Source organism: Crotalus tigris, unplaced genomic scaffold (genome assembly GCF_016545835.1).
Source record: "Crotalus tigris isolate CLP2741 ecotype Arizona unplaced genomic scaffold, ASM1654583v1 scf7180000019151.395998, whole genome shotgun sequence".
NCBI classification, from domain to species: Eukaryota; Metazoa; Chordata; class Lepidosauria; order Squamata; family Viperidae; genus Crotalus; species Crotalus tigris.
In genome coordinates, this window is record NW_024097403.1 from 98,961 (window position 1) to 124,408 (window position 25,448).

Below are 25,448 nucleotides of genomic sequence, written 5' to 3' on the forward strand. Positions count from 1 at the left end.
TGGTTTGAAAAAGCAAATTCTCCCTTGAGCGGGATAAATGAACTATATAGCTCTTTTAAATGCTGACTTTTTTTCTAATACTTCTCTTGTTTTCTCCAAGTAAGGCTAAGGTGGAAATTCATATTGGAATTCATTTTACCAATAACTCTCTAATATCCACCCATAAAATGCTGAGCCTTCTTAGTTAATCTCTAATGGCAAATCCAAGAGAAATTCTATTCTCACTGCTTCTGGATATAGCAAGAAAAGTAAACTTGTGATATGTCAGCCTTCTCAGGAAGAGAAGTTTCACAAAAAGGAAATACAGATTTATTTTCTGAATATTGAATTTTCAGTATTTTAGCATATTGCCATACAGTATCTCACACCCTTTGGTTTAGATGCAGGCATGCATTTGTTGGTTGGGATAGGATAAGAATAAGTAGGATAACAGGAGTATTGGGTTTGAATGTGGGAGACTTTCTCTCTCTCTCTCTCTCTCTCCACATACACACACAAAACACCCACATATACTGTATACGTGGAGAAATCTTCCTTGAATTTTGTAAGATTAATTTTTTTATTAGTCAGAATGGGGTGCTGTGTTGACAAGATGTATCATCATCCGATATATACAAAATGCTCTGGAGGGAGATGTGGGAATGCAAATAGAATAAACACTGAGGTTTATTTTCCCACCATAAAATGATTGTAGAACAATAAATGAATTGGTTAAAAAAAAAGAGAGAGAAAAAGCTACACTTGGTGAAGGAAAGATCCAAGGAAGATTTCCCTTCCTACAATGTCCCCACTTTCCATTTGATCCTGGGAAATCACAAACAAAACATGAAAACAGTAGGGTTGTATGAATTAATGACCTGCCTCACATCCAATGGAACAGCAGGGGCTAGTAGGGCAGCCAACATTGCACCTCATCGCATACTTAGGTGGGGTAGCCAAGGCGGGGCGGGGGGGGGGGCATTTCCTGCTCCATCAAAGTACTGCACCAAACTGCGAGGGCTGGAGTGGTGGGGATGTGCTCAGTGGTGGGATTTAAATATGTGAACAACCAGTTCTCTTGTGGATGCCACTTCTGGAAGTCCATTCTGGGCCTGGGCAACAAAAAATTACCTACCAGTTTGGCTGAAGTGGTGCGAACTGGCTGAATCCCACCACTGGATGTGCTCCTACAATGACAACTGTTGCTCCTCCTTGCTATGGCCCTAAGATGTGTGATTCCTTAGGGGAGTAGATCAGAGGTGTCAGAAGTAAGTCTTCATCCTGGTTCATCCAAGCCGGGAATAAATAAGCAACATGGTGACTGCTTTGGGAAGAAGGTTACAGTTTATTGAATAAGCAGAAAGATGGTCCTTGCAAGAAGGAGCAGAGGAGAAGAAAGAGGAGTTGAGCACATGGGCAGTAGGTTTTTATACCCCCTCTAGCCTCGTTTGGAATAGTTTCCTGTTCCTGTGGCATGAACCTTGAGGCTATTTCTGAGTGTTTTTCTAGGCCTTGATATCTGTGGTTTAATCCTATTATCATATCCTGCTTCCCAGGTGATGGGGCTAATGACTCCTAGAGTTTGGGTGGGGCATGCAATTTTCTCTTTGTCTTCTTGATTGCTCTGGCTTCAACTTTCTGATGGTCTTACATCTGCATTTGTATGGGGCTAGCTCTTGCTTGGGGCAGAGAGATAGATTTGGGGCTAGATTTGGTTTAAAAAAATCCTTTTGGGGAAAATATATTTTTAATATTTCCTTCTCTGGGCTAACTTCCCTCAAAGTAAGGTGATCAACTTTTTTACAATGAAAAGGAGGACACAAATACATTGAAGAAAAAAATATCGTACATAAAAGAAACATTTTATTCATTGCAACAATAATACAGATTACACTATAATATGATAAATGCAGAGTGGGTCCCGCGGCTCCCAAAGCACCAGCCACGCCGGCTCCGGCCCCGAGGGGCGGCCTGCCATCCACACACCCTGCCTGCAGCTGCCCTGCCAGCACCACCGCCCACCCTGTGCAGCCCCATGTAGAGTGGGCTCTGTGGCTCCCACAGAACGGGAAGCAGCCGGCCGCCACTGCCCCTCACACCCCCGCCCACAGCAGCCCTGCTGCTCTTGCCTCTTGCGCCCGCAGCCATTATTGCCCTAGCAGGGCCGAAGATTAAGAGAAACTTACCGTGGCATCGCCGCTCCAGTCTCCTCCAGGTATCTTCGGGACTAACTAGGAGATGGTGTAGTTGGGTAGCAGGGAGGGGTGCAAAGTTCCTGCCAATTTGCCTTCGCTACAGACAACTTGCATGTGCAAAGTTTGCTGGCTGCACTCAGCAGCAATTTGGCGCGCTCAGCAGCAATTCCTATTGGCTTTCAAAAGCCAATAGGGGGAGTAGTACAGCTCATGCAAAAGTTGAAAAAAAAACCATCAAAAAAAGGTGCCTTTCTGAGCTTTCTATGAGAAAAAAAAGCCCTGCAGATTAGTCTTCAAATATCAAAAAGGAGGACATGTAGGAGGACACTTTTCGAGGGAGGGCAGAACTTACAAAAGGAGGACTGTCCTCCCTAAAGGAGGACAGTTGGTCACCTTACTCAGAGGGAACCTGCCCTCTTCTCCACACACTCAGGCCTCATCACACGCAGGCCTTCATACACTCAGGCCTCATCAGAGACATTCCTCTTCCTCTGCCATTGCTTTATTTTTGTTTATTTTTTTTATCCTGCCCTTATTATTTTATAAGTAACCAAGGCAGCAAACATACATAAAGCCCTTCTTTCTATTCCCCCCCCACAACAAACCTGTGAAGTGTGTAGGGCTGAGAGAGAATGACTAGTCCCAAGTCATCCAGCCAGCTTTCATGCCATGAGCCCTGGTGGCGCAGTGGTTAGAATGCAGTACTGCAGGCTAATTCTGCTGACTGCCAGATGCCTGCAGTTTGGCAGTTTGATTGTTACAGCCTCAAGGTTGACTCAGCCTTCCTTCCTTCCTTCTGAGGAAAAAATGAGGACCCAGATGGTTGGGGGAATATGCTGACTCTGTAAACTGCTTAGAGAGGGTTGAAAAGCACTATGAAATGGTATATAAGTCTAAGTGCTATTGCTATGGCTGGACTCAGTGGTGAGATTCAGATATGTGAACAACCGGTTCTCTGTGTGGATGCCGCTTCTAGAATTCCATTCTGGGCCTGGTCAACAAAAAATTAGCTACCAGTTCTGCCAAATTGGTGTGAACTGGTTGAATCCCACCACTGGCTGGACTAGAACTCACAGTCTCCTGGTTTGTAGCCTGGTAACTTAACTAATGGCTCTCCCTAAGCTAAGAAACTTGTCCTCATATGGTACTTGTGACAATTCCATATGGATGTCCCTGCAGTAAAATGTTATTTTCAAGCAAATGCTGAAAATAAATTTGATTGCTTTTCAATCTGTTCAATCTGTTTTTTTTCAGTCCTGAAAGAATATTACTTGCGTGGCCATCTTTATCTCCCAGACTCAGAATTAATCCCTTGGAAAAGTCTGTGGTATTTCTGGTTTCAGGATCAGCGTCTCTCTATGGGAAATGCTTTTTTCTTTTTGGTTTTGTACTTAATTTAAGACCAAATTCATGCAGGATGATTTATGCAAAAATATTGTGAGATATAATGAGATTATACTTGGAAGTTGTTAATAAATTATTCACAGTTTTTCATGAGGGAGCAATACAGAATGTGACGAATAAGATGGCTACTAGAACACAAATAAAGACATTTGATTGTGCAGTTTGATCCTGAAATACATTTGTCTTGTCATAATACTGGCATGATTTTAAACCAAGTTGATTTCTGGATTGCTGCTGGAGAAACAGTGTGGAAAAAAATGCAACAAGGATTTTGGAAGCAAAATTAAACTGATGCATGTACTGTACACAAATATGCATGCATTAGATACATATTTAAATTGTTTTCGGTGTAATTAATTGATGTATTAATAAGTGTAGTTCTAATTCAGAAGATCTGAAATAAGTGCCTGATTTTAAACCTTATTTTTTTTCTGCACTGTATAATGCTGCCTTCTATTGAAAAGAGTACAGCTTATTATCAAATCGTCATGCAAACAAAATTCCTTCCTTCCTTCCTTCCTTCCTTCCTTCCTTCCTTCCTTCCTTCCTTCCTTCCTTCCTTCCTTCCTTCCTTCCTTCCATAATGACTGTGTTCACCTTTAATTGTTCAGAGATTAAAAGCAGCGTCTTCCTCCTCTGAAATAGTAACACCAGTGAGGGGCTGGAGGATGCAGCTTGCTCTGCTTGGATGCTGCAAGATTGCTTTAAGCACTAAGCTTATTGCTCTGAGATACCATTACCGGCATCACTGTCGCCTCTGTCGCTACTAGATGAGGGTGACTGCATGGGGCTGGGTGGGGGGAGTAATACATTGGAGATCTGGCATTTCAAAAACCAGAGAACGCTGCTCCTTGCCTCAGAATGGAGAGGACTGGCATTCTCTTTGCTAGCCAAAGGATGCCTGGGAGATAGACAGCCGAGTGATTTGTTGTTATAAGGCAGGAGATGCTCTCTGGGAATAAAAGGGCCATGCACCTTGGGATCGATGAACCATTCCAGTCTCTAAGCCATCAGGTATGGCTCTCTGCTTTTTATATTCCTATTTCCTATTGCAGTTTAGTTTAATAATGCTATCTACTAAAGATAGATGCAGGGGTCCATTTTAAAATGGGGAGAAATTGGAGGGTGTTCTTGCTGGTTTTAGAAATCCACAAGGTTGTTCAAATTGTAGGGAATAAGTGTGTGTGTGGGGGGGAGTGCATGGATGTGAGAAATCAAAACATACAATCACTTGGCCATCGAAAGCAATTTTAAAAGTGAGCAAATGCATCGTGGTGTTATGCTGGTTCTGCTAAAGCACCTGTACAGGGTGCAAAATCCTTGAGGAGTTTTCATTTATATTTTACGTTAAAAGTTCATACACACAGTAGCATGTTGGTAGAATTGTGCATATCTTCCCTGAAGGTACATTTTAATGCAGTTATGAGAAAAGTCTGAAAACGGGTAACATAATCAGTAACAGGGCTCAATTATTCCAGAAAGTTGTAGGTGTAGGGATCTGCCTTGCTTTGCTCAAAAGTGTACTATACTGAAAAGGCTTTCCCCCTGATCTCTCTGTTTCTTTTAACTGGTGACAGCCATACGTATAAACAAGCTGACATGATTTTAATGGATGTAATGTTTTACAGCTTTTTGGATTTAACTCCCATCATCTCCATTATTACCAGAGGTTATATTTCTGAAAGAAAGTTTCAGAAAAAGGAGGCAGCTTGAGCTGTATGTTATATAAATCAGTGGTAGCCTATTTTTATATAGGAGAAAAGAAATGGAAAGCACTATAATCAATTTAACCATGTTCATGCTGAATCACCAAAGAAAGAAGATCTTATCAGTACATATTGCAGAGAATGGAAATAGATTATATCTAAAAGTAAACACAAACATGACTATAGGAGGAGGGGGGAACTTGTTAATATACTAACTGCTCTGCTTGGACTGTTTTCTGGGCATTTCCATGGTAACCAATTAGGGTATATTTTAAAGCTAAGAAAAATGTTGAGGCTAATGTTGCTTACATGTAGTCATGTTACGCTTCATGTGTTGCTGATATATAGTTTGTGCAGATTGTCCCAGGAGGTGTGTCCTTTCTAATTCTTGAATCCTAAGAATAGAATTTCAAGTTTTCTTTTCTTTGTTTAAAAAATGTGTATGTTTAAAGTTCAAGGGAGGATAGTATTGGAAATGCAGTTTCCAAAAATGAATTTTAAACTTGCATCTATATTGTTCTATATTTTCTGAAATGCACGTAGGAAGAAGTCTAAAGCTATGGCTCGCTGAAGAATAAGGTTCACTCAAGGCCATATTTTTTTAATTAAAAACATATATTAAAATAACATTTAGCTTGTTGCTGGTAAGTGTAATTTATATGTTTTGTAGAGTTCTTATCCAGCTTATATTTTGATTAACACTAAGGGAAGGGACACATTCTTAAGCTTGATTAGTTTTAGAATGGTTTTAATGATACTTCTTGAACATTGCAACAAACCATGTTTAATCTTTCAGAATTGAGTTTTGGAGAATTTTAATGCAAGGAGTACATTCTGTTTCTTGGCAGCCTACTGAAATTCCTGAGAGTTCAGATATTCTAATGATTTCTCTGGCTAAGTTTATTTATTTAGCACTCGTATCATTCTTATTTCTTATAAAGTCTTGTATAGCACTGATTCAGAGTTTAGTGAATAATGTCAGGTATATATATAATTTTTGATAATACTGGCCCCTCTTTGTCATTTTGGGATAGACCACTTGATATCACCAAACGTGATTTGCTTAGTTATGGGATAAGGTGGCTTTGCTCCATTTGTTACATGATCTCTGAGTGGTTGGAGATATCTAAATGATTAATAAAAAAACAACAACCATTGTTGTCCTTCTCAGTTATTTGCCTACAACTGTGTCCTTGCCTATCAAATAAATTGATATTCCCATTCTGGGAGGCTTGGCCAGTTTATTTGCAGCTGAGTTCCTATATAGATGAAACTATAGGAAAGTTGTTTCTGCTTGTTTGCTTCAGATCTTTGTCTCCATTTTCCCACTGAGAGGAATTTTTACACCACCTCTCAGTTGCCCAGAAAATGAGTAGGAGTGATATTTTACAGGTTTTCCCCCAAAGTGCCAGACTACAGTACTGCTTTTTCACTACGGCATGAACTGAAAGAGGGAGATTTTTTGTTTAATTTTTATTTTTACTGCTGTTAGATGTGTAGCAGCTTCCTCCAAGGTAATGATTTGTTTACTCTTTGTTCTAAGCTTCTCAGAGAAGAAGAAGCTCTGGGTCACCTTCAAATGATTCCAAGGTTTAGGGAAGTGAAAGTGATGGCCACGTGAAACTGTCCCTCATTGGTTGTATGGCATTAGGATGCTTTCTTGGTCACAATTTGATTGGCTGGCATTACACACATCTAAGCCAGTGAGAGAAAAGGATAAAGTATCATGGAAACAGCAGCAGCAGGCAGAAGGAATCAGACTTCAGTTTGTGACGACTACAGCAGTTCTCAGTTCCTTTGCTTCCTAAAAATGTATATATAGGGGAAATGTTCAGGGATGAATAGATTGGAAAATCAAGAGTCATGCTCTGTGTTTATGAACTTTGGTTTGCTGCTAGCTGGCTTTCACATATCTTGCATTTGGGGTGAGACAGTAGAATTTTATATTGTACATCTTACTATGAAACAAATGACATCTCAGGTGAAAGGTTGATACATAGATTCAAGTCCAATTCAGCTTTGGCATTTTAAATTTATTTAATGCAATTTCTGTTCGTAGCTATGCTTGTTATGTTTTCTTGATCTTCTCTGATCTTGGACCAAAATAAACTATCTATTTATCTCTATCTATATGAACACACTTTTCCTTGGATGGGATATACATACATACGTGTGTGTATGTGTGTGATGACCTGAACTAATAACATGAAGAAAATATATATTGTGGTAGTTTTAAAAATGTTTTTATGCATACACTCAGTAGTTACCATCATGAGTGGGTATTAGTGACAGTGGTACTCAAGGCATGTTGGGGTCCTGTATCAAAAAGCATGATGAATTGCTTGAAGAATACCTAGTTTTTTTCAGTTCGTAGTAGATGCTGTCAATAGTGGTAGAAGTATGTCAATGAGATTATTCCTTTGTGAACAGACTCATCATAAAACAAGACCATTGACCGTTAATTGGGTTAATATAAATATACGAAATTCCAAGACTGCTGTTGTTATCACCAATCTGTTCTCTTGAGTTCATTGGAATTTGCTTCCACGATAGTGTTGTAGGTTCTAAGTCTGAAAGGAATGTGTCTCCTTCTTTTGTGAATTCAATTTCTTTACAGTTAGTTCTTGACAGGTTGCTTAGTGACTGTTTGAAGTTATGATGGATCTCCCGAGACGGGTTTTGAAGTTCTGAAGGCCATCCCCCCCCTTACAGTTACATGATCACAATTTGGGTACTTGACAACAGGTCTACATTTATGTCTACTTGCAATGTCATTGTCACCTGATCACAATTTATGAAGTTTTTTTTTTGTTAGAAACCACCATTTATTTCCGGTTTCCAGAAAAATATACACATTGGCTAAAATGGGTTCGCTTAATTACCTTGGTGTTCACTTAATGACCATTGGGTGACCTGTTTGACAACCAGCACAACTTACAACTGCAATTCTAGGCTCAGTTATGGTCATAAATCATGAATTACCTATAGTTCCTGTTCTGTTTTAGAATCAGAGACATTGAAGCGAGGCAGGAGTAACAAAACACAACTTCTTTATTGAGATCACAAACAGAACAGAACAGCAAACAAAATGGTGCTGCCCTTTTATACTCCCTTTGTAGGGACAGCATCAGCCTATAAATGCAAGGCTGGTCTCCCACCTTGCACATGCTCACAAGGCTGGAGACAGCTTGTCTGGTCCCAGGCAACCACATGGTCTGCCCGGGCCTTCTGCAGCTTTCTGAGCCTGCTGAGTCATTCAGCAGGCTCAGGACATAATACCCCTCCCTCCTTGGATAAAACAATAATGAATACTTACTGTTTTTATAGCAGCATATATATACATATGTTCAATTAAGCATGTTGTTATTTCTAACACAGTGATGCCTGCACGCAGGCAGACCCAGTCATGACATTTCTCATATTTACAAGAATACCACATATTGTTTAATACTATCAAACAAAACACCCCAACTCTGAGTGTGCCCTTAGTTCAAGAGAACTATTAAGCCTCCCTTACATACATTCTATTTTTTCACAAGACCATTAGGCCTGCCCTGGAATTGACAAAAAACTTACATAGTCTTGTAAATGCTTGGGGGGACCCCTTGCTCGCTCTGATCTTCTTAGAGATGTTGTGGGCTTGCCTGCCAGGCTTGGCAGACCAGGACGTAGATGCCCCCTTGAATCCGGTGACCCTCCATCGTACTGACTGGCCGGAGCCTGTAACCCCAGACCAGAGTTCCTTGGTGGGGTGGAATTCCTCGAGTCCACAATGGACCTCTCTTGGGAGCACTGTCCCAGGAGCCCAAGACCAGCAGATGGAGAAGCCTATAATGCCGGTTGACTGGCCAAATCCATAGACCCAGTGCCCGAGTCAGGAGCCACCTTGTAAGCAGAACCCCCATCTGGAACCAGGTATCCCCACTTTCACAGAGAGACTGTGGTCCATGATCGTAATCGTAGTCTTCCTCCCCCCCCCCTGAGAGCAAGCCAGAGACCTTGCATACCACTGCAGTCACCCAGAAAGGTCCAGGTCCATAGTTCCTTGCCCAGCCTATCAATCCAAGGCTAGTCTCCCACCTTGCACATGCTCACAAGACTGGAGACAGCCTGTTTGGTCCCAGTCAAGCCTTCTGCAGCCTCCCAGGACATAACAGTTCCATTTCTGGCTATTGCCAGATCTATTCTTGCTTTGATTCTCTTCTGCACAGTCACATTGTGTGAAGCTTCTGTTCCTTTGCTGTTTCATGAAGCTGCTTCAGTCTAAATTTGTGGTTATTTTTCTTCTTTGACAGCAGAGTCAGCTTTGTATAGAATCCTTGAGTAGACTTTTTTCTCATATTCCCATCTGAGAATCACTTTTTCATAGTAGTTGCTTAGGATTTTCAATCAATAATCTGTGTGGGTGTAAATGCTTGGCAAACCAGATTTGTTACCCTCTGGAAGTTTCTCTGGGAGGATTCCAGTTCCCCATCCTGGATACAGTTGTAAGAAAAAGTATTCTCATTCATATCAACGGAATATCTAAAAAAATTAAAAACAGAGAAGATTAGAACCAGGATTAGAAACATTAGAACCAGGATCACCCTGTTTATGAAGCTTGATTTGGATGCACTTCCTTGTCATTAAAATATGGGGGGGGGGAGTATACATTTATTGCCATCCTTTTAATGGGCATGTTTGCACTGTTAACTTATTTCTTATCAACTGTTTATTTAAGATGAAAAGTGGCATTCGCTTTGTGACTCGGCTTGGTTATTTTTTCAGACACTATTTGCTTGTTTGTGATCTCATAGGTGGGTGAAAGCCTCCATTTTTAAAAAAAATCGTAATGTGAAAATAATCTGTGAAAATTTGCTCATCTTATCTCCAAGTTAAGCATTATCTCCAAGCATTTTTATGAGAAAAATGCTGAACTTTTCAGATCTTGCCATATTTTTATGGTTCTTGTGTAAAATCTAATGCTAGAAAAGCAGGATCTCATGAGAGTTGTTTATATTGCAAGATTTCAGACCTTTTAAATTTATTTATGATCATTCTTCCTCCAAAGGATTTGGAGTAAGGGGTGCCATCACTTTCTGTGCATCAGAAACTGTGGTGCATATACATACATACATACATACATACATACATACATTTGTTTTCTGAGGTTTTCGCAGGTGTTTGTATGTAGGTCTTTGGTTATTCAGGTTTTCTCCTGCATAAAATTGAAAGTGTCTTGGCGACGTTTCAATGAAGTCCCATTCGTCATCTTCAGGCTGGTGTTTTTGGCTTCGTGCTTCTAGGAGCAATGTGTGATCATAGCTGTTTCTTCCTTTTAACTGCCAGTGGGGGTATGAACTGATTGGGTGGGAGCTTGGCTGTGTTCTGATTGGGTAGAGGTGTGTTCTGATTGGTTAGGGGCTTGGCTGTGCTCTGATTGGATGGGGGGTTGGCTGTGCTCTGATTGGTTAGTGGCTTGGCTGTGCTCTGATTGGCTGGGGGGTTGGCTGTGCTCTGATTGGCTGGGGGAGTGTTCTGTTTGGGTGAGGGCTTTGTTGTGCTCTGGTTAGTTTGAGTTGCAGGGGAATTTGAGATGGTGAGCTGCATTGCTGTTGTCTGGCTTCGCGTTCGTGGTCGTGCCTCATCTTCATGGTGGGTGTCAGTTTGCTTCATGTATGGATTGGAGAGGTTTAAAGTGGCTAATGATGCAACTGTGGTCTGGCTTCTGGTTTGTGGTCGTGCCTCATCATCGGTGTGGGTTTGGGTTTGCTTTTTGCGTGGATGTGTGGTGGTGACATCCTATGTGGTTTTCGTGAGTGTGGGTCTGGTGTCATTCTTTGTGTTAGGGACTCGTTTGTCAATAAGGGCATGTTTCCAAATGGCTGGTAGGCAGGAGGTATCATCTCGTTTATTCATCCTGTTTGGGCATTTTTCTATCTCGATGGCTTCTCTAATGATTCTGTTATTAAAGTGTTCAGTTTTGGCGATAGTTCTGGTCTTTTTAAAGTCAATTTCATGTCCTGTGGCTTTAAGGTGTTGGACCAGGGAAGAAGTTGGTTCCTCTTTTTTGACTGAGTTCTTGTGTTCTTCAATGTGTGCACTTATTCTTTTGTTGGTTTGTCCGATGTATGTGGTGGGGCAAGCGGTGCATGGGATTTCATATACTCCTTGATTTTCTAACTCAATTTTGTCTTTGGGGTTTCTTAGGATGGTGGATATTTTTCTGTTTGTGCAGAATGCTGTCCGAAGCTGAAAACACCAACCTGAAGATGACGAATGGGACTTCGTTGAAACGTCGCCAAGACACTTCCAATTTTACGTGGGAGAAAACCCGAATAACCAAAGACCTACATACAAACACCCGCGAAAACCTCAGAAAACAAATACACACACACACACACACACACACACACACACACACACACACACACAGCATGTATAGATTCCAAGTATGCTTAATGCATAGTTATGTAATACTTTATTAGCCATGCAATTGGAACAGCATCCTCCAGTGTATTTATATGCAGTGGAAATGTTGTATGTGTAGGACTTATGCATATTTCTATATAGAAATGACTTTTCTTTCGGAAAGCTACCTTGTGCTGAAGCAACTTTATTTCACTTCACCAAAGAATGATGTTTGTGCAAGTAGCTCTAGTTTCACTATAATTGCACATAACTTTGAACTCATAGCAGGGACATAAGGAGAAGAGGATAGATAAGTAGCTCCCAAAAAAGAACTGTCTTCAGTTCTGGTGTAGAATGCAGAAAGGACATACTATTTCTGAACAAGCATAAGCTGCACTCTGACCCAGTAGTCAGAGTATTTGAATTTCAAACCAAGATAGTCCAGAGTGTATGACTCATAGCACATTATTTTTAAACCTTAGCTTGTTTTACAGACAGTGAATTATTTTCTTTCAGCATATGGAAGAATCGGAAGAAATCACAGTGGGCCTTATTCCAAGTAATCAGGGAAGGAATTTCATGTCTGTTTCTTAATCACTGTAATGTACAAATTGCAAAATGAGTTAACTATATCAACCCAATATTAAGGTGACCAACCTTTTTACAATGAAAAGGAGGACACAAATAAATTGAAGAAAAAATATTGTAAATAAAAGAAACATTTTATTCATTGCAACAATAATACAGAATACGCTATAATATGATAAATGCATAATAAAAACATTTGTAACAATAAAATTTTATATTGTAATTATGCTTACATGCCTATTAATTATTATTTAAATGAGTACTGCACGGGGTGGGCAGCGGAGGCAGGTGTTGCGGGCCAGGCACTCCAGGACGGCCACGTAGGCCTGCAGGGAGAGGTGGTGGCAGCGCAGGTCCAGCACTGGGTAGACCACCAGCTGGCCTGGCCCATGGAAGGTCAACTGCCTGCCGTGCCCCCGCCTGCAGCTGTCCCACCAGCACTGCTACCCTGTGTAGAGTGGGCCCCGTAGCTCCCAAAGCACCTGCTGTGCCGGCTCCGGCCCCAGGAGGCAGCCCGCCACCAACACACCCCGCCTGCAGCCGCCCCACCAGCACCACCGCCCACCCTGCGCAGCCCTGTGTAGAGCAGTCCCCATAGCTCCCACAGCATGGGGGGCAGCCGGCCAACACCGCCCCTCACACCCCCGCCCGCAGCAGCCCTACCGCCCTTGCCTCTTGCACCCGCAGTCATTATTGCCCTAGCAGGGCCGAAGATCAAGAGAAACTTACCGTGGTGTTGCTGCTCCAGTCTCTTCCAGGTATCTTCGGGACTAACTAGGAGATGGTATAGTTGGGTAGCAGGGAGGGGTGCAAAGTTCCTGCCAATTCGCCTTTGCTGCAGACAACTTGCATGTGCAAAGTTTGCCGGCTGGGTGTTATGGCGCGCTCAGCAGCAATTCCTATTGGCTTTTGAAAGCCAATAGCAGGAATAGCACAGCTCATGGAAAAGGTGAAAAAAAATATATCAAAAAAAGGTGCTGGAACACCGTTGTGAGTGTTCTATGAGGGGAAAAAAAGCCCTGCAGATTAGTCTTCAAATATTGAAAAGGAGGACATGTAGGAGGACACTTTTTGAGGAGGACAGAACTTACAAAAGGAGGACTGTCCTCCCTAAAGGAAACGAAAGGCTTTCAGAAGTAAATAGGTCATCATGGCATCTTCCTCCACTTTCTCTTTCAGCACAGTTTCATTTTCTTCAAGATTTTACCATTCTAGTAGTTTTGAGTAATACATGCATGAGAAGACCTCACAGAGCAGTGTGAACGTGGGGTTCTGAATCAAGTCATTTACCTTTCTCCAAAAAAGTTTGTCACTTCTACTGTGTTGAGTTGGAGTTCATATTCTGCATCTTACAACTCTATTGAAATTCATGATATGCTTTTTTTTTTTTTTTTTTTGCAGTGGCAAACTGCAAATTAGTTTGTCTGTAATAAAACTCTTCAGAAAGGGTGTGAATCTTCCCCCTTCAGTTCCTAGTCAGCTGCTGGAAAAAAAGGCTGGAAAATATTGAGAGGCCTGTTATCCTTAGCACCTGTTTTTTCTCCAGCTGCTTATTTCAGGCAATGGACGATGTTACTATATCATTATTTTAAGCTAATGATACAGTTATTGGAGAATGGCCGGTAGAAAATTGCCATCATTGATTAGGGCGCCCAAACAAACAAAGCTTGTCATTTATAGGGAAACAACAATAGTTGTTTAGAAGTGGAGTCTTAAGTGAAAAAGAGGTACTTAGAAGCTGATTATCAAGTTTGTGGAAAGCAGTAAATGAAAATCCGGGTAGGGAGAGACTTATAATGTATGTGGGAGATAGAAAATGAATATATGTAGATGATTTATATTTGTGGAAATCTGTACGGGATGTGCTATCATTAAAAAAATGGCCCAATTAAGTAATTCCCAATGGCATAGGGCACTGGGAATTGGTCTCTGAAGTGATCAACAGGCTGTTAACTTAAATGTCCCACAATGCCCTTTTTGTATCTGTGTCACAAAAGGAAATGGTAATTCCCACTGGACCTGACATTTTGAGTGTTGAACATTTGACATTTTTAAAGTTTTAATGGAATAACAACACCATTCTATCATCATTATCACACCAAGGTCTTTGGCCTGTTGCAGTTGTAGTAATTGTGGTGCCTACATATTTGTACTTTGGAAGGCCACCAGCCACTTCAAATGTGATCCTTACCTGAAGGAGATTAACCAAGGCAAATCCTGGTTAGTATATGGGGACTACAGTCCTGTGCATGATGATTGTGTAGACTTTAAGGTAGTTATGAATAAGGATTTAAGGCACTATGAAATAGTTGAATAAATCTTGGGGACATGTAATTAGTGGATAGATGATGAGACAGTAATTGGAGGCATTTGCAGTTTTATAGCTTAAAAAAGAATTTATATTGGGGATATGGTAATACATATTATTGAAGGTTAACAAACATCATCAGTAAAGAAACCACATTAATTTAATCTAAAACCATTTTATGTTGTTTTTCTTCAGTGTGGGCAGTGGGGTGTTTTGGAGGATCATCTGTATCTCGGTAGACAAATTTGAAAACTAGGATTTTCTGACTGTGCTATTTTTATTGGTAGATAATTTATTTCATTTTCAAAAGTCTCATGAACTTTCAGGGAGGCTAGCGATGAGCTGAAATCTTACACACAGCCTTTTCTGTGCAGGTCCCACTTGTTTCAGCATGCCAAATGACAGTCTGTTCTGTTTTTGAAGTATGAGGAAACCCCCATATATGTCATGTATTTCCAACACCTTTGGTGTTACAAAGCATTACATCAATGTAATTGGCTTTGTAAGAAAAAGTTTTATTGGAAGTCTGAATAAACATATTGGATCGATTGATTTACAATGGGTATTAGAAGGAGGGTGTTTCAAGGATTTTGTGGGTTATGTTTTCAATACAATGTATTGGAATTATTTGCTTGGCAGTATATATAATTAAAATATGTACAATATTATTACAACATTATGGTAAGCAGTTTCAGAAGGATTTTTTTTATTTCAAATGAAGCAAACCAGAGTTTTCCAATTAAGAGAATACTGTGAATATAAGCTATATTGCTGTAATGATATTGATCAGTTTTGGTAATGATATTACATTATTATCTGTAATATCCCAAAAGTTCATCCACATATAAAAATAGTGTATGGCATACATTAATTAAAATTTGTGATTTAGAAATGAATCGCCCCCTTGAGGAAGTTGTCATCACCCCCTTCCCCCAACATAACCTCTCAATCAGAACATAGGAAATAATTCTTCAATTTATGCAAACCCTTTTTTTGTTTTCTTTAAAATTGTTATCAGGACACGTGCACTTCGGATGGGGCCAGCCAGGGAAAGGGACTTCCTGGCCGCGCTTCTTCCAGGGGGCAGGGCACCTGGGCGCAGGGCCAATCAGGAGCCTTGCGAGGGGGCAAATCTGAGAGAGAGAGAGGGGGGGGGGCACAAGTGCCTCTCTCTGTCTCTGTCTCTCTCTGAAAATGGCGGAGGAGGCTTGGAGCCACAGGGGAAGGCTCAAAAGTGTCCCCAAAACTTCTCACTCCATCGCCCCCATATCGCCCCCTTTTTGTTCCTTCGCCCCCGCATCGCCCCTTTTCATTCCATCGTCCCCCTGAAAAACAAAATCACCCCCTGAGGGGCAATATTGCCCAGGTTAAAAACCACTGCACTAAAGGGCCACATAAATTTGAAATAAGGCTTTGGATTTTTGAATAATAATAAATCTATTTAGGATCCTTCCTGGTAAAATACTTTTGTTTTGAATTAAAACAATATTTAAAAATTGGACACTTGAGGAAAGTAGAGGAACTAAAGAATACAATTAAACAAGAACACTCACATTTGATTTACAGTTATAGAATGAAGTAAAATATTTTAAGACTGGACATATTGAAACATTTTTGAATAATGGACCCAGAAATTAATTTTAACAGTGTCTGCATCTATAGATTGTGTCTAAAAAGTGTTATGGAAGAGTAACAAGTAAAAAGGAAGCAATATAAAGTTGGTTTAGTTGATAAACACTGTAGATATGTTATTATCTCTGGTAATCCTTTATAGACTTTATTGACTAGAGCAGTGGTTCTCAACCTGTGGGTCGGGACCCCATTTGGGGCCAAACGACCATTTCACGGGTGTCGCCAAACAATGCAGTCCGCCATTTTTTCCCCCTTTTCCTTAATTGTGCTACTCTCTTTTATTCTATTGGCTTTTGAAAGCCAATAGAATAGACTCTCTTGAATAGAGTCTAATTCTATTGGCTTTCAAAAGCCAATAGGAATTGTCCAGGCTGTCTCTGCCCTGCTGAGCCCGCCAAAAGTCCCATTCTGCAAATGGTGCGGCACCAGTTGAGTAGTCCTCGACTTACGACCGGTTGAGTAGTCCTCGACTTATGACCGGTTGGGGGGTCACAGCATTAAAAAGGTTGAGAACCACTGGATTAGAGGTTTGGAATGATAAGACTTTATGGATTTGTTTAAAGATAAGAGAGGGGATATGGGAAAAAGAGATTTTTTGTAATATTTTAAGGGAAAGGGATTCATTATTAAAATTGTTTATATTTGTGATGAAGGTGGGAAGGTGCTTCTTTATATATTTCTTTTTCTTTACTATATTCTTATTTTTTCCTTTCCTATTTTTTTTATTTTACCATTTTCCCCCTTTGTCTTCTGCACATTCTACTTTTTGTCTTTATTGTTGTAATTATAAACTTTATAAAATTACTATTAAAAAAGATGGAAGGAGAGTGCTAAAGTGTCCTGATGCATATGACTGACAGGCAGTCTCAGGGAAGATAAAAATCTGGAATGAGAACTAGTTGAGTTATACTTTCTTGCACATCCTGTACTTCATGGCATAGAGTTGAGTGAAAATATAAATAAATAAAATAAAATAAATGTTAAAAGTATCACATCCTTCTAATAACCTTAATGCAGGTCAGTAAATTGTTGAGGTCAGACTATTTTTTAAAAAATATTGTTTTAATGTAAAACTTTGGAGAATCTAGGTTTAACTGTATTTTAGGAAAACAGTAAAACTATCTGATATTTTTGAGGGAGATTTATTTTTCAGAAATAAACATCAGAACATTTCCCTCAGTACTTTATGTGGAATGGGTGATGCAGTAGCTCAATGACTAAGACGTTGGGGTGTCAGCTAGAAAGCCTGCAGCCCAGGTTTGAGACACAAGTGTCATGCAATGGGGTGAGTTTCGGTCATTGCCCCAGCTCCTGCCAACCTAGCAATTCCAAAGCATGCAAATGTGAGCAGATAAATAGGTATCATTTTGGTGTGAAGGTAACAGTGCTCCATGATGTCTTGCTGACTATGGAAATGTTTTCGTACAGCGTTGGCTCAGTGGTCTTGAAACAGAGCTAAGTGCTATATGAGACATAATACTTTTTGCAATGCGAATAAGCCTGGGAGGTGGTTGGCTTATCAGTTACGAAAGAAACAGAAAGCTAGAATTATAGAGAAAGTAAAATATAAAGGTACTGAGGTTTTTCAGCAAGATTTGATTAAAAAAAGCTTTTTGGACTTTTACACAAAATTATATTCAAGTGATAATATAAGGGGTTTGGATATAGATAAATATTTACAATCAGTACATTTTCCTAGACTTTCAGAGGAACAACAAAATGGGATGAATAGTTTAATTACTGTGGAGGAAATTGGCTTAGCTATTAAGCAGTTAAAGGTTGGAAAGTCTCCTGGAACAGATGGATTGACTTCTAGGTATTATAAAATCTTATCTGAAGAAATGATAGAGCCATTAAAGGAACTCTTTAATAGTATTTTGTTGGGTATGCAAGTTCCTCCTTCTTGGAAAAGAGCTTTTATATCACTGATTCCGAAGGAAGATCAGGATCTTACAGAGCCTTAGAATTATAGGCCAATTTCATTATTGAATGTTGATTATAAGATCTTTACAAAAATTTTGGCAACTAGATTAATGCAGGTTATGAAAGATTTGATTCATAGTGATCAAGCAGGATTTATAACAGGGAGATATATGAAACATAATGTTAGACAAATTATTAACTTAATTGAGTACTTGGATAAGAATAATCAGATTCCTGTGGCTTTTATCTTTTTGGACGCTGAAAAAGCTTTTGATCAATTGGACTGGCAATTTTTATTTTCTTTGGTAGAGAAAATGAATTTTGGGGATAATTTTTTACATGCACTTAAAGCTATATATCAGCAGCAATCTGCACAAATTGTTGTAAATGGGGGATTGACTGAGAATTTTAATATTCAAAAAGGGACAAGACAAGGATGTCCATTATCCCCATTGTTATTTGTTTTAACATTGGAAATTTTATTGATTCAGATTCGGGAATCGAAGTTAATTAAGGGTGTAAAGATAAGGAAGAATGAGTATAAATTGCGGGCATTTGCGGATGATTTGGTTTTAATTTTGGAACAGCCGAATCAGGCGATTGATGGTTTATTAGAACTTATAACACAGTATGGGAATGTTTCTGGTTTTAAAGTTAATAATTATAAGACTAAGATATTATCTAAGAATATGTCAGTTAAAGAAAGGGAAAGTTTGATCGAAGCCACAGGTTTTCAGATGGTAAAAAAGGTTAAATACTTGGGAGTATATCTAACTGCTTCAAATGGAAAATTGTATAAGAACAACTACGAACCACTATGGGCAAAAGTCCAAAAGGATTTAAGAGATTGGAAAAAATTGCAATTGTCATTGTTGGGGAGAATTTCAGCTGTAAAAATGAATGTTCTACCAAAGTTTCTTTTTTTGTTTCAGATGATACCTATTCTTAAAAAAGAGGCAAATTTGGAGGAATGGCAAAAGGGTATCAATAATTTTATATGGGCCGGGAAGAAACCAAGGGTTAAATTTAAGATATTACAGGATGCTCGAGAAAGAGGGGGACTTAAGGCACCTAATTTGAAATTATATTATGATGCAGCCGCCCTAACTTGGTTAAGTGATTGGCTTAATTTAACAAATATGGATATTCTCTTTTTGGAAGGTTGGGATTTAATATACGGTTGGCATGCATATTTAATTTTTAATAAGAAAGTTGATCGGACTTTTAAATCACATATTTTGAGGAATGCCTTACTTCGTGTTTGGAAGAAGTATTATTATAGATTAAATTATAAAATACCTATCTGGGGGATTCCCAGACATGCAATTGAGGGAACCTCTAAGGGGACAAATTTTGATAAAATTTCATACAAAGAATTGTTAATTTGTTCTGGTTCGAATTGGCATTTGAAATCCCTAGATGTATTAAGGCAGCAAAATATTCTACAGTCATGGTTTCAATATTTACAAATAATGGATAGATGGACTGTAGATAAGAAAGAGGGAATAACACTAGAAGATAGACAATTGGTTATTCAGATTAAAAACCAAGGTCCGGCTCATATAAAAAGAATATATAATGTTTTATTAGAGTTAGATTCGGAAACAGAATTGGTTAAAGATTGTATGATTAAATGGGCTCAGAATATACAGGAGCCGATCTCATTGGATTTATGGGAGATAATTTGGATAAGAAATGTTAAATTTACACAAGCTCAAAATTTGAGAGAAAATTTTTATAAAATGTTTTATAGATGGCATTTAGATCCTAAAAAATTATCTTGTATGTATTCCAACATACAGCCCAAATGTTGGAGATGTGGCAATAATGATGCGACATACTTTCATATTTGGTGGAATTGTAAAAAAGTAAAGGCTTTTTGGATTATGATTTGGTGGAACATTCAAAAGATTTTTAGAAAAAAGATAAAGTTTACTCCTCAACTATTTTTACTTGGTAATTTTGTTGACTTAAATGAAAAAGAAACTACTTTGATGTTGAATTTATTAACTGCAGCAAGGTTACTAGTAGGTTTATATTGGAAGAAAGATTCTTTGCCTACTTTAGAAGAATGGATATTTAAAGTATCTAGTCTTGCAGAAATGGCAAAAATTTCTGCTTATTTAAAGGATCATACACAAGAAAGATATATTACTGTATGGGGAAGGTGGATAGATTATATTCAGAAAAAGTATGGAATTAAAAAGTTTTATTTATTTTATGAATGAATATCAAATATTATAGAGAATTGTTTTATAGGTTATGGAGTTAAAGGTTAATTATGATATTTTTTTTCTTTCTCTCTTTTTTTTTCTTTTTTCTTAATTATTATAATTTTCTTTTTTTTTAACCCTGTATTCTGCTCTGGGAAGTGAAGGGAGGGGGGGTGGGGGTGGGAGGGAGGGTAAGGGGGGGTTCTCTATTCTAAAATTTTATTGTATTTTTATAAATGATTGTATGTTTTAAAAAATAAAAATTTTCAATGAAAAAAAAAAGAAAAGAAACAAAGCTAAGTACCACCTTCTATAGTCAGCAATGACTAGTGGAGTAAAATCCACAGGGACTTCTTTTTTATGTGGAAGATAATACAGGTGGTCCTCAGTTAATGACCACTTCTTCAGCAACTGTTTAAAATTACGACAGCATTGAACAAGGAGACGGACGCCTGGTCTTCAGAGTTGTAGCCCTCACAGTGTCCCGGCAGTCATGTGATCGTGAATTGAGCACTTGGCAACCGGTTTGCAATTATATCAATGGCAGCATCCTATGGTTACCATTTGTGTCCTTCACTGTCAGCTTCTGACAAGCAGGGTGAATGGGATTGCTGGCAGGAGGTTGCAAATGGAGATTGGATGGTGTTGCACCTAGTGACCCCGTGGGATTTGCTTAACAAGTACAACTGGAACTGCCAGAACTGCCATTGTAAGTCAGAACAGCCATGTGACATTGTGTTTTAGAGTGACAGAGTTTCTGGTTCCAATTACCATCATTAACCAAGGACTACATTTATCAGATTCAGAGAGATAATCTCATTATGTTTGTAAAAAGTGAGGATAGTGGCTGGCATGGGATGGGTGAATAAATGTTATTTCTAATAAATCAGTTGTGCATAATGGCTTTCATCTCATGGACAGCTTGCAGAGGTTTGTTAGTTTCTACAACCAAGACAAGAACTTGATAACCTTTGAAAATATGTCTTCTTCTGTGCTCTGAGCTATCCATATGTTCTATTAGCATGCTCCTCTTTGGTTTTAATGAAGCTAATTATTGCACTGATCAAAGCGAATATTAACAAAAAGCACTGAACCTTATAAATGTCTAGAAATTAGATATGTATACCGATTAATAATGCAGCAAAAGAGCTGTTTTCTCTGGATTTGTCTAACTGCCTAAAAATAAATGGAACAGAAAAGATGGAATTTCATTACAGAAAATGCATCTTAGTGGTGAGTATCTGTTCAGGTTTTCTTATAAGATAATCACGACTATCTTATAATATGTGTTTTGTATGAAGTACTGTATTGGTCGTAACGGCATGAACTACTTCTCTGGTGATATTTAAATCAGCAATTGTATTGTAGACCTACATTTCTAAAGAGTGGTTGGATGACACATGCATGTCCACAGTTTTTTTTTTTAATGAGACATTGGCCTCATTTGCACATTATTCTAGCCAGAATTTTAAACAATAGAATGTAAAATAAGCCCCAGAGACATAATCTGCGCATCGTACTGAATTATTTATTTATTTGCAGGGTTTTTTTATAGCTCTCCCCAGTCACGAATTTCTGGGCTGATTACTACAGAGTAAAAATTAAAATAATACTAAAATATATGTAATAGATAATTATATAAGAGGCACAATTGATGGGTGGCATAGGAATTTGATAAATCAATCAATAAAATATACCTCTCTTAGATATATACCTTGAATATCTCTCCAAAAATAGAAACCTTACAGCTTAGCATTATGGCTTCTTAAAAGGGAAGGATCCAGTTTATACTAGTTCTTTTTATGTCTACATTACCTGAATGAAATGGTTTCGTGATTGGTTCAGTGGAAGCTTTTTGTTTCTTATCCCAAAGGTGCTTTTTAAAAAGTGGACTTTCTTTGTTTTTCCTTGAAGACATTTCACTTCTCATCCAAGAAGCTTCTTCAGTTTTGACTGAATGGTGGAAATGGATGGATTTATATTCCTTGCAGTCATCTGGTCTTTAACACTGAAGATTGGTCATTAGGTCTGTGAAAGTATTGAGACCACTTGGGGGGTGTTATCTTTTCTTCTTCTGATATTGACAGTTAGGACTACCTCCACTCCAATTATCTAGCATCTATTTTGGCAAGTTGTACATAGTGACAAAAGCTCCTGTAGTGACAAACTGTCATTAACTGTGATTTGAAGTAAAGGTATGTTGGAGGAGAACAAGGGAAGATTGTATATCAATTGCAACATGCAACTTTTGTATTATCAGTAGCTGAACACTTGATTAGCTGTCCCAGGGAGATGTATGACTACAGCTGACCTACATTTCTTCCTGGGTCACCTTGTTGGAATGCCTAGTAAGAATAGCAAGTTGTGTGTCATCCTTGCATTTGGCATTTCCCCAGCCTTCCTGCAGAGCATAAGAAATACTAAACATCACAACACTGCATCAGATCTTTTTTTTTTTTTTTTACTAAATGAGACTTTGAAAACACAAGTCAGTGGCAAATCTCTTCATGTGACAAGATAGGATCAGAGACATTTTTCAGACTTACTGGTGATGAGAAGATCTGGCAATAATACATGAGAATTATTGAAGGTGGAAATCATGATACTGTTCCTATGAATTAAAACAGGATGATTAGTAATTATGACTAGTGTTATAAAGAGACAGTGGATGAATAGAAATCTTAACCAGTATCTCTGTGTTGAACTCAGTTACTTCTGGTATCATGAATGTTTACCCATTCAGTTGTGTCCGACTCTTTGCGACTTCATAGGCAAGTGCTGTCCATGCTACTCTGTCAACCACATTTTCTTTCAGTTGTTGTATGTTCATCTTTGTATCAATTTTGATGTTATCAAGCCAGCATGTTCTTTGCTTGCCCCTTCTCCTTGCTCCACTAACCACCATTCCTAGCATCATTGACTTCTCCAATGAATTTGCACACATGACATGGCCAAAGTAAATCAGGCATAGTCTTGTGATTTTGGCTTCTGAAATGTGTCTAGTTTTATATGACTCAGCAGCTCTCTGTTGATTGTTCTGGCTGTATCATGTATTCATGTATCATGACTATCATGTATTCATGTATACATGATATTCCTGATACATGAATATCATTTATACATGAATTCATGTATCATGAATAGGACACACTAATAACAGATCTCTAAGCCTAATTCTGACTCATTCACTGCCCATGATAATTCATTTTAAAAGTCTGCAGCGGTTTGCACAATGACAGAGTCAATGACTGAGATCGGCGGCTATAGAAATTGAATAAATAAATTAGTGGCATGCCATTTTAGAGCTTAAGCGATTAATTCTTACCAATTAAGATGCACATTGCAGTTTCCTTGGTGAGATCTGCCCTTCTATATAAAGGAAGTAGCCTGTCACCTTTTGTTCCATTTGGCTCTCTCAGGCAAAAGTCAGTATTGCTTAGTGGCCTACTCATCCTGTTTCGTTATTTTACACGCTAATTAACCTTCTGCTGGGCAGTCAGATCTTCATTAGCATGGGCAGGGAAAGCATTTTATCAGCATAAGCTTCTGTGAAGCTATATGGAAGTGTTAAGGCTATCTGTAGATGCTAATGTAGTATTTAGGATGACCATGTTCAGCTTTCTGGATTGGAACCAGTCTTTAAAACAGCAGCAGGGATGGTTGAAATCTGTTTCTTAGAGACACTTTTTGCTGTTGATGGGAAGAGGATACTGCATTGTTTTTTAATTAGAGCCAGCAGTGCTTATTCTGATGGGTTTTTTTTTAATTGTTGCTTTCAAATAAATCATGCAAAATTTCAGCATGCTGGAAAATGATATCTACAGCCACTTTTATGTTACAGAGGAATGATGAAGAGGCAGTGGTGGACCAGGGAGGAACACGTTCCATTCTCAAGACGCATTTTGAAAAGGAGGATTTGGAAGGTGAGAGCTGCTTCTTTCTAATTTAGGCTTTTATTTCTTTGAAGTGTATATAAAGAAGATACAATATTGCTAATCTTCAACCAACTCAAAAGTTTGGAAGTAATCTAAGTTTGGGACTCCTTCCCGCCCCGCCCCCCCAATTCCTGATGACAATTTGGGATTGAATTCTTTTTTTTTTTTTTTAAAGCAATGAGGTAAAATTTGGAAGTGCCTCAGGGAGATTCCTCCTTAATTCACTGAAGTTTAAGGAAGAGGATATACATAGTTCTCTTTCAGCAACCGTTTGAAATTACAATGGCACTGAACAAGTGGTACGTATGGCCCTTGAATTCTGGCTGTCCCAGCACCCCCAGACTCACGTGATTGTGATCTGAGTGCTTGGCAACCGGCTCACTCACACTTACAATGGCTGTAGCATCCTACAGTCACATGATCACTGTTTGCGGCCTTCTTTGCTGGCCCACAAGCAAAGTCAATGAGGCAGCCGGCAAGGATAGGCCGCAAGTTGTTCTGGTAAGCTGCTTGTACTTCACCCCACTCAGCAGCAGCCACCCTGGGCTTGTCTGCAATTGTGCCAAGCCTTGCTGGCCACCCATGCCTGTTTCCCTGCCTGGCAGCAGCTACTTACCTGTTATAAGTCATGACGGTCATGCTGCAACCAGCCATGAAGATGAGTCAGTTGCCAAATGCCTGAAATGTGGTTGTGGGAGTGTGGGAGTGTGTGCAGCCATCAGAACTCTGGAACTCGCCTTACGACCAGAGTTGAGCCCAAAATTTCTATTGTCAAATGAGACATTTGTTAAGTGAGTTTTGCGACTTTTCTTGCCTCAGTTGTTAAGTGAATCACTGCAGTGGACAAGTTAGTAACATGGCTGTTAAGTGAATCTGGCTTCCCCATGTCAGAAGGTCGCAAAACGGGATCACCTGACCTTGGGACTCTGCAACCGTCATAAGTATGAACCAGTTGCGAAGCGTCTAAATTTTGATCATGTGATCATGGGGATGCTGCAAAGGTCATAACTGTGAAAAAGGGTCATAAGTCACTTTTTTCAGAGCCGTTGTGACTTTGAACAGTCACTAAACAAACTGTTGTAAGTCAAGGACTACCTGAATTAGCTTTTGGGAGAGTCCATTGTAACTTGAACAGCTGTTGGGTAACTGCTCATTAAATGAGGACTACCTTTATT

The 25,448-nt window shown here is 39.1% G+C and overlaps 1 protein-coding gene across 7 annotated transcripts in view; it reads left to right on the forward strand.

The window, feature by feature from the left end:
• Window positions 1–25,448, forward strand: part of SLC4A10 (solute carrier family 4 member 10) — a 165,755-nt gene that overhangs the window by 38,539 nt on the left and 101,768 nt on the right. For 6 of the 7 annotated variants that reach the window (XM_039360050.1, XM_039360051.1, XM_039360055.1 and 3 more), the window contains one exon: window positions 24,180–24,261. In XM_039360050.1, coding sequence (XP_039215984.1) covers window positions 24,180–24,261 — 82 coding nt within the window. Of the gene's footprint in view, window positions 1–4,253; window positions 4,593–24,179; window positions 24,262–25,448 lie in introns of those variants that run through there. The other variant, XM_039360053.1, reaches the window with a different exon arrangement.